The sequence below is a fragment of the Nelumbo lutea genome, chromosome 8 (assembly GCF_056320005.1).
Source record: "Nelumbo lutea isolate HS-2025 chromosome 8, American lotus-T2T, whole genome shotgun sequence".
Lineage (NCBI taxonomy): Eukaryota > Viridiplantae > Streptophyta > Magnoliopsida > Proteales > Nelumbonaceae > Nelumbo > Nelumbo lutea.
In genome coordinates this window covers 21,974,734-21,982,500 of record NC_142691.1, presented here as the reverse complement: position 1 = coordinate 21,982,500, position 7,767 = coordinate 21,974,734, and the positions used below count along the sequence as shown (strand labels likewise).

The window sequence follows — 7,767 nt, the reverse complement described above, 5'->3', positions numbered from 1 at the left end:
TAGTTGGGACCAGCACTGCGTAATGGCTTTTTTTTATTAGACTACTAGTTGGCATATATTGTGCCTTCATCGAGGTTGGGGGTTTTAGGGTTTCTCTTGATGAACTAACCTCATTATGCAGAAGCAGATGTCAATAATATGATGAAAGAAATTATTTAAGAATTAATAATTTAATAATGGATATAATATTAAACAAAACAGAATGACGAAATAGGATTCATGCAACCACCTCAATCCATTTGGGTGTTTACTGATTTGATCCAGTCCATTTGCAGCCCGGCCCACTCCCATTGAAGGGCAGTCACAAATCCATGAGAAAGCAGTCTCTCTACATTGTGTAAACAAGGTGGGCCCTATGTGCATCCTTTTTGTCCCTACTCCCACTAACCACCACTAACTGCATGTGTAGGGATGGTACCTCACCCTTATAGAGTCCAAACCCACATTGCAATGCCATAAAACACCCTAATTCATTGTTCGAGCTGAGTAAATCTAGTCCAAATCTATTCTTTTGTACATTAGATTAATTGAGTCAGATTGTAACCGTTGGAAAATGTGGTTATTGAAACTTGGAGAAAAAGTTTTGAGGCATGTTTGAAAACATTGTCTTTAGAATGTTATTTGTCCTCATTCAATTTCACTGAGTTTGTTGTTAGGTTATAGGCAAATCTGTTCCCAAGATACAATAGAGCATTGTATGAGAATCTGCAACCAGTAAAGTTGAAGAGTCTTCGAAGAAACCTTTTGTGAGATAGTAATAGACCGGGTTGAAAGACAGAGACAAAGTGATTTTCGAAATTGTGTGTGTGAATTCTTGATTCATGCTCCTTAAATAGTTTCTGAAGAGTTATGGAGTAGAGGAAGGTGTTGGTTCAGAGAAAAGCACATTGAGCACATTGTGACTGTTTAGAATGTAGTTAACAGTTAATGATTGTTAACTTTGAATTGTGTTTCTTGATCACACCCGATCAAATCATGGCTGTTGATCACATCAACGGTCAGTGAGAGCAAAGTGTGCCTCATTGTGTCAGACACATGCGTGCACGCGCATTACGCGGTAACAAGCCTCCATATTCTCCTCTTTTATATCTAAGGAGTGTAAATCGACTTTTATTAAAAAACCCAAAACAATTCTTGTAACTTTCCAATGTCGCATAAACTAAAACTGGTTTTAATAAGGGAAAAGTTATTTTTCAAAACATGTGTGTAAGTGTGTTTTTTCATGTAATTGACCAATCAAACCCCACTGGATTTAATCCCTAATGAGATTAAAATCCAACAGTACTAAACTAAGTTTTCATTTGTTTGCAATGCAGATTTCATTTACATTAGTGCAAATGTATGGGTGTATAAATAGGCAGATTCCAAATTTTGGTTTACACTTTTTAGGTGGTACAATTTTTTAGGTCCTGTGTTGTGCTTAGGAAAATAGAAAGGTAAAGAAGGGTATTCATTAGGCTCAGTTTTAGAAAGATTATAAATATGCACAATAAAATCAGTGTAGAAGGAATACAAATACAAATATATAGAATACGAAGCCTTGTATTCTATATTATTTTACACGTATTTGTACTATGTACTGTACATACTTGCTCTTTTCAAACTAAGCTTAAGCCTTAGGAATAAACTAGGCAGTGAAACTCCAGTTCACACTTCCTATCCACAAACTCTTCCAACATCCTTACCCACAGTAAAATAAAGTGGTCATCACAACTTTATATGAGAGAAAATGAAGAAGAAGATAGTAAACATTTTGCAGCAGTCTTTGGGACATAAATTTTCTCTGCTAATCAGGGCATATCGGATAAACAAAAATAATTTTTGCATAATCTAGTGATTGATGTAAATCATAGTTATAAACAAGTATATGCACATCTAAATTGGGTGCAAATTTTGCCTATGTGAACACCTTTTGGTTGTATAAAATTTATTTTGGAAAATTCTTACACCATATTATGATTATCCAGAATTATCCAGAAGGTGAAAGAAAATGGTGGATAAACCAGGCCAAGATGAGAATGCGATCCCTTCAATCACCATGTCCCTCATGTAAGAAGCATCCAGACCCACCATTAAAATAGATTTTACCTAAAATACCATTTTGTTCAAGAAATTATAAAGAATATATTAGTTTTGGCCACCTGTTTTTTTTTTTTTTTTTTTGTTTTTTTAACTTTTGTTGGGAATTCTAATAGAAACCAAACTTTTTAAGAAAATACATAATCGGCATCACTTGATTGTCAATTTGTGATTATTAAGCAAATGTAGAAGCAAACGTACACAATCATCGCAAATAGTAGTTTGTCCGTTTACTATTTAGAGTTGGACCATGCTACATCGGATGTGATCATGGTAGCTGCATTTTATTGTGACAGACAATAAAACATGGATACAAAATCATTATCTAAAATGCCAATTAGCTGGTTGGTAAAGTTTTCTGTTGATCGTATCCAAGACTTGGGATTAAGTCTCACCTGCACCTGGGTTGGGTTGGGCGATGGGCTATCCCTGTTGTAAAAAAAAAAAAAAATTGAATGCAAAATCATTACTGTTTGGTAGATTAGATTGAATCACAGTGGCGAATGAAAAACTTAATTAAAACGGCAGAAATTTTCTTGGTTTAAGGGCCGTACTTCATTTTTCTTGGGTGTGGTATAACAATTTTTTAATTTTTTTAACTATCTCAAATACTCTTCTCCAAAAATAGGTGAAAGCAATAGTGGCACTGGGACTCGAGACAAACCCATTTACATAGCAACTGAGCCACCGGTGGGTAGGTCTAGAGTGCAGGTAGCATCTTGAATGGCAAATCTGGTTAACATTTTCTCTATAACATTATGAGAAATTCAAATCTCCTTTCCACAAATTCTTCCCACGTCCCTATTCACAGGACATTACATACTGTAAATTGGAAATATGTACACGCCGCATAGTGTCTTGTGGTAAGAATGTGAGAAAAGATTTTCCCCCATCCAAGTGTCTCAAAGCAGTTAAACCAGCTTAGCTGTCCTCAAAGAAGCTCTTAAATTAGTTGCAGTAGAGACTAGGGTTTGAATCTCATTCCCACACAGAAGGTTTGTAGGGGTTTTAGAGGTTATAGTGGGAGGCAGATCTTTTGCCCACGAGAACCTGCCCATGCCTACCCACAATACACCACTCCCAGTGAATTAAGAACATCTCTCCCTGTGTAATACTATGCAGAGGATGAGATGTTCTCTATGTGTGGTTGCGATAAACATGGACAGAAAATCCGGACTAGTTATGGTGTAGGAGGCAGTTTCAATTTCAGTTTTTTTTTTTTTTGAATAATTCAGTTTTGATTTGATTTTATGTTTTCTAATTTGGTTTTTAGAAAGGGAAAATATATGATGCAAGAAAGATATGGTATGAAAAGAGTTTTGAGCCACCAAATAGTACCCATGAATTTTGATAAATAACACCTTATTCACTACCACGTTTATGATTCCAATTTATTGTTCAATTGTTGTTTGGATATCAAATCTTTTCAATCATAGTCAAACCCAATTATCAGATTAATAAGTAAATATTTAATAAACATAATTAATTAAATTGGTAAATTTTAGAAGAGTAAAGTTGTCTTTTAACAAGCCAGTATCCAACTAATTGACCAGTGCTTGTATAAGTTAATCAGAAAAGCGATAATCTCCCCGTTTAAAATAAACGGCAATAATTTTCACTTTTTATTTATTTATTTTTTATGGACGCCTGGGAAAATTCAGAGGCCCACGGCTCCCCTGGCACAGCAACTAGGACAAATTGCGAACTTTTCTCTGGCCTCTGGCTTTAGCAGTTTAGCTCCGGACAAATATAGTTTAGAGGAGAAAAAACCCACACTCCGGAAGCTCTCTTCCGCCTTCCCTCTGCCTCCTATCTGCTACATTCATCGTCCTCATCCCTGCATGTGAGAGCCTCAGGACTTTCGGGTGCCTCGGAAACAGAGTTCTCAGAGATCCTTTGATGCAAAGCCGACGAGAATAACCAAAGTTCTCATTAATACGAATCATCCTGCCCCACCAAAATTCTCCTCTTGCTCCATCTTTAGAAGGAAAAGTAGCTCGAGTCTTGTGACATAATCCTCTCCCCCACTTTCTCTCTCTCTCTCTCTCTCTCAATGTCTTTTTTCACCAACCGCTCTTGCTTCTGCGTAAAGGGTTGTCATTTCTGATTGCTGTCTGAGTGAGTGTGCTCGATTGAGAGTGAGAGTGAGAGTGTGGAGATATAATGGAGAAGATTCAGACTGCTAGAAAAAGAACGGGAGCTAGGAAAGTTGTCGCGGGTTCTGTTTGGGAGAGCAGAATGAGGAGCGATGAGTTTAAAGGTGGGATCAAGGTCTTCAATAGGGAAGAGAATACTGAAGAGGGTGGTGGGTGTAGACTTCAGGTTTACAAGAAGTTGAATCGTACCCTGAGTGTTGGGGTGGATGGGAAGAGGAAGAAGTGGAAATCTGAATCTGCAGGGGAAATTGAGAGAAGCCCATTGCAAATGAGGAAGGTGAGATCTCAGTCGAACAGATTTCCGGCTGAGCTTAGCGTGTCTCTTGATGGAATTGAGAAGAGCACAATTCAGGTAGAGAAGGGCCCAATTCAGTTAAGGAAGACGAGATCCGAGTCGATTCGATCTTCTGACGAGTCTTGTAAGGAGCTTGGAATGCTGGCTGATGGGATTGAAAGAAGTCCAATTCAGATGAAGAAGATTAGATCTGAGTCCCCTAAGGTTCCTGAAGAGAATTGCAAGGAGAAGACAATTTCAACCAGTTTTAGCAATGTGGGTGAGATCGGATCTCCTGAAAAACAAGGTTTGAACGGTGATGGGGTTGATGGTGATGAAGAAAGTGATTGGGACGATGAGAAAGATGTTGCAGAGATTGGGATAGAGAAGAAGAGCGTTGATGTTAAGGAAATTAGGATGGAAGAACAGAAACCCCAAAATGCTGTTAATGAAGAGAAGAGGGTTGATGAGGTTCATGAAACCTCAATTTCCACCTCTTCTAACATCAATGAACAGCCCACCCCAGTAGCAGACCAACCTCAACCTGTAATTGTTGATATTCCCGTAAGACCTCAGAAGGTTGTGGATGAAGAGGAGAAGATTCAACTGACTGATGAAACACCAAAGCCCCTCTCTCCAATTGTGAATAAACAGCCACCCCCTGCTCCAGGTCAACCTGTGATTTCCCGAAGTCCTGTAGAACCCCAAAAGGTTGTGAATGAAGAGAAGAATGCACAGGTCAATGAAACTCCGAAACCCATCTCTCCAGTTCTGAATAAAAACCCATCACCTGTTGCAGACCACTCTCTAATTGCTCATAAATTTGCAAAACTGAAAAAAGCCATGGATGAAGAAAGCAAGCTTCAACAGGGCCATGATAAATCGGCACCCATCTCTCCAAATGTGAATAAGCAGCGACGCTCTGTTTTTGCTCGTCCTGTAATTGATCAAGATCTTAGAAAATCACCTCCAAGTAAGTCATTTCCGGTTACAGTTATATTAGTTCCTGGTCTTATGTGCTTCTTTTTTCTGCTTTGTATCTCACTTCTTGAAACTTGTTGGCCTTTGAAGTTTCAGAAGTAAATGGTAAACCAGAAACCCATGGAAAATTACAAAGCATTGGTGAGTCTCTTCTGATTCGTTTAGTAAAATTCTCTTTATTTTTTCACTTCTCTACTTGAATTTTTTTTTTTGAAAAATTCAGTTGATTTAGTCATGTGGAGAGACGTATCGAGATCAGCATTTGTGTTTGGAATCGGGACATTTTTCCTGCTTTCATCCTCCTTCACTAAAGACCTTAATTTCAGGTAATGGGTGCCAGTCTAATAAAATGAGAAGTGACGTTTCTCCCTCATTAATCCCCATCATAACTGAATTTTCTTTTTTTTTTTTTTCACTTTCAACAGCTTAATTTCTACAACGTCTTATCTGGGTCTCATCTATCTTGCTTTAATTTTTGTCTACAAATCAATTCTCTGCAGGTAAATCTCCCAAACCCACTAAGTTTACTTAAATAAAGAAGTTAGATATGTTTCTTAATTCTCACTTATTTCCTTTTTCAAAAATTACAGGGGAGCTATAGATATAGATGATTCAAACCAGACACATGTAGTGGGGGAAGAAGAGGCAATTTGGTTAATAAAATTAGTTCTTCCTTACTTAAACGAGTTTCTGTTGAAGCTCAGAGGCTTGTTCTCTGGAGACCCTTCTACCACCATGAAGGTAATCTCTCTCTCTCTCTCTCTCTCTCTCTCTCTCTCTCTCTCTCTCTCTCTCTCTCTCTCTCCCTTAAATTACTAAGAAACAGGAATTGTGAGAATGGCAGTTGGCAATTTTGCTGTTTGTTTTAGCCCGGTGTGGAAGCTCCATTACCGTCTGGAAGATGGCCAAATTGGGTAAGGTTTAGTTGTTTTTTGTTTATTAATTAAAAAAAAGAAAGAAAAACGTAAGGGTTCATATTTTTGTAGGGATTCTGGCTGACATTTGGCCGTGCACTCTGTGCAGGTTTTTTTGGAGTTTTCACGCTTCCAAAAATCTGTTCTTCTTATTCCACCCAATTAACGGGATACGGTAAAAGATTAATTAATTTTATTTTCTGTTTTTTTTTTCCTTTCTGAGAAATTATAGTATGCAATTCAACTGGACTAACTATAATACGTTAGAGAATCACTGGTCACACATCTAAGATGATTTGGACCATTTGGTGGTTCAGTTGGTGACTGAATTGCCGTTTGATGTGGATCGTCCACTAAAGTTGGGCACTGTCATGACATTGTGCTCTGTTGGATGATGTTAACCTATATATCAATGGTGGTCGGACCTATTGTTGTTTTTGGCCCACCATCTTGGGCCTTGGAATTAGGTCCACCTGAGATCTAGTGATCTATTTATCAGACACAAGAGGTCAGATCAGATGGTTATTATCAATCAGTTGTGGTGGGACCCATCAATGGTATTTTTCCTGGAACCTCTTCTCTTTGATTGTGATAGCTGTCCACTGGTGCATGTAATTGTAATGCGAGTCCAAGGGCATTCCATTCCGATTTCCGAAGGACCGTATATTGAGATCTCCCTAGGTCAAAGCAATTCTTTTGTGCGTGTTATCACAACCGTCCGAACATGATATGCCAAGATGATTAATCCCCCTAATGCTTCAAGTGTGTCCTACGTGTAGGCAAGTTTTGGATTAGGCGCTTTCGGGATGCCTGGAATTCATGCGCGCACAAGAAGGCCGTGGCGTTTGGCATTTTTACCCTCGTGTGGAATTTATCATCAATAGTAGCACGCGTTTGGGCAGGTAAGGATATACTCGTCATATCAAAGTAAGTGTAGGGGTAGTTTTGGTAAATTGAAGAATTGATTACATGATTAACGGAGTATCTTTGTACAGTATTCATGTTGGTGGTAGCCTTTAAATACTATCAGCAGTCTGTGATAATAGAAGATTGGGGAGAGGAGGAGACGGGAGAAGGATCTATTTCGATGCAAGAAGAAAAGTGGGGACAAAAACAAGGGGGTGGGCCCACCATAGTGGAAATAGTAAAAGAGAAGAAGGCATCCTAAGCGGAGAAAGAAGAGGACGAGAACATGTAGCGCACCGCGCACGTTCTCTATCATCTATGCATGTGATGTAATTTTGTGACCCTTGATCTTTCATTTTCTTTCTTTTTTTTCTTTTTTTTGTCCTTTTTTGTACATAATATAATGACTGTGTCCCCACTCCACCTTCATAATACAAAATGCCAGCTTGTTCTTTCA

At 38.4% G+C, this 7,767-nt stretch overlaps 1 protein-coding gene across 3 annotated transcripts; it reads left to right on the top strand.

Annotated features, from left to right (window-relative positions):
* The first annotated feature begins 3,726 nt into the window (after positions 1-3,726).
* Positions 3,727-7,767, top strand: LOC148843298 (uncharacterized). 3 transcript variants are annotated; one of them, XM_088957637.1, is made up of 9 exons: positions 3,727-5,482; positions 5,581-5,631; positions 5,714-5,816; positions 5,916-5,990; positions 6,081-6,231; positions 6,335-6,404; positions 6,514-6,579; positions 7,184-7,306; positions 7,400-7,767. In XM_088957637.1, exons 1-9 carry the CDS (start codon positions 4,243-4,245, stop codon positions 7,570-7,572), a joined length of 2,052 nt encoding a protein of 683 aa, XP_088813763.1. In that variant the 5' UTR covers positions 3,727-4,242; the 3' UTR covers positions 7,573-7,767. The 3 variants fall into 3 exon arrangements, with proteins under 3 accessions (XP_088813763.1, XP_088813766.1, XP_088813765.1); XM_088957639.1 differs by having other exon boundaries at positions 3,735-5,482; positions 5,587-5,631; XM_088957640.1 differs by lacking the exons at positions 6,335-6,404; positions 6,514-6,579.

Bases quoted from the DNA above. Each gene is read 5' to 3' on its own strand.
- LOC148843298 (XM_088957637.1), top strand. From the start codon at position 4,243: ATGGAGAAGATTCAGACTGCTAGAAAAAGAACGGGAGCTAGGAAAGTT. The intron at 5,817-5,915 runs GTAATGGGTGCC...CACTTTCAACAG, and splicing joins ACTAAAGACCTTAATTTCAG to CTTAATTTCTACAACGTCTT. The intron at 6,580-7,183 runs GTAAAAGATTAA...TCCTACGTGTAG, and splicing joins CACCCAATTAACGGGATACG to GCAAGTTTTGGATTAGGCGC.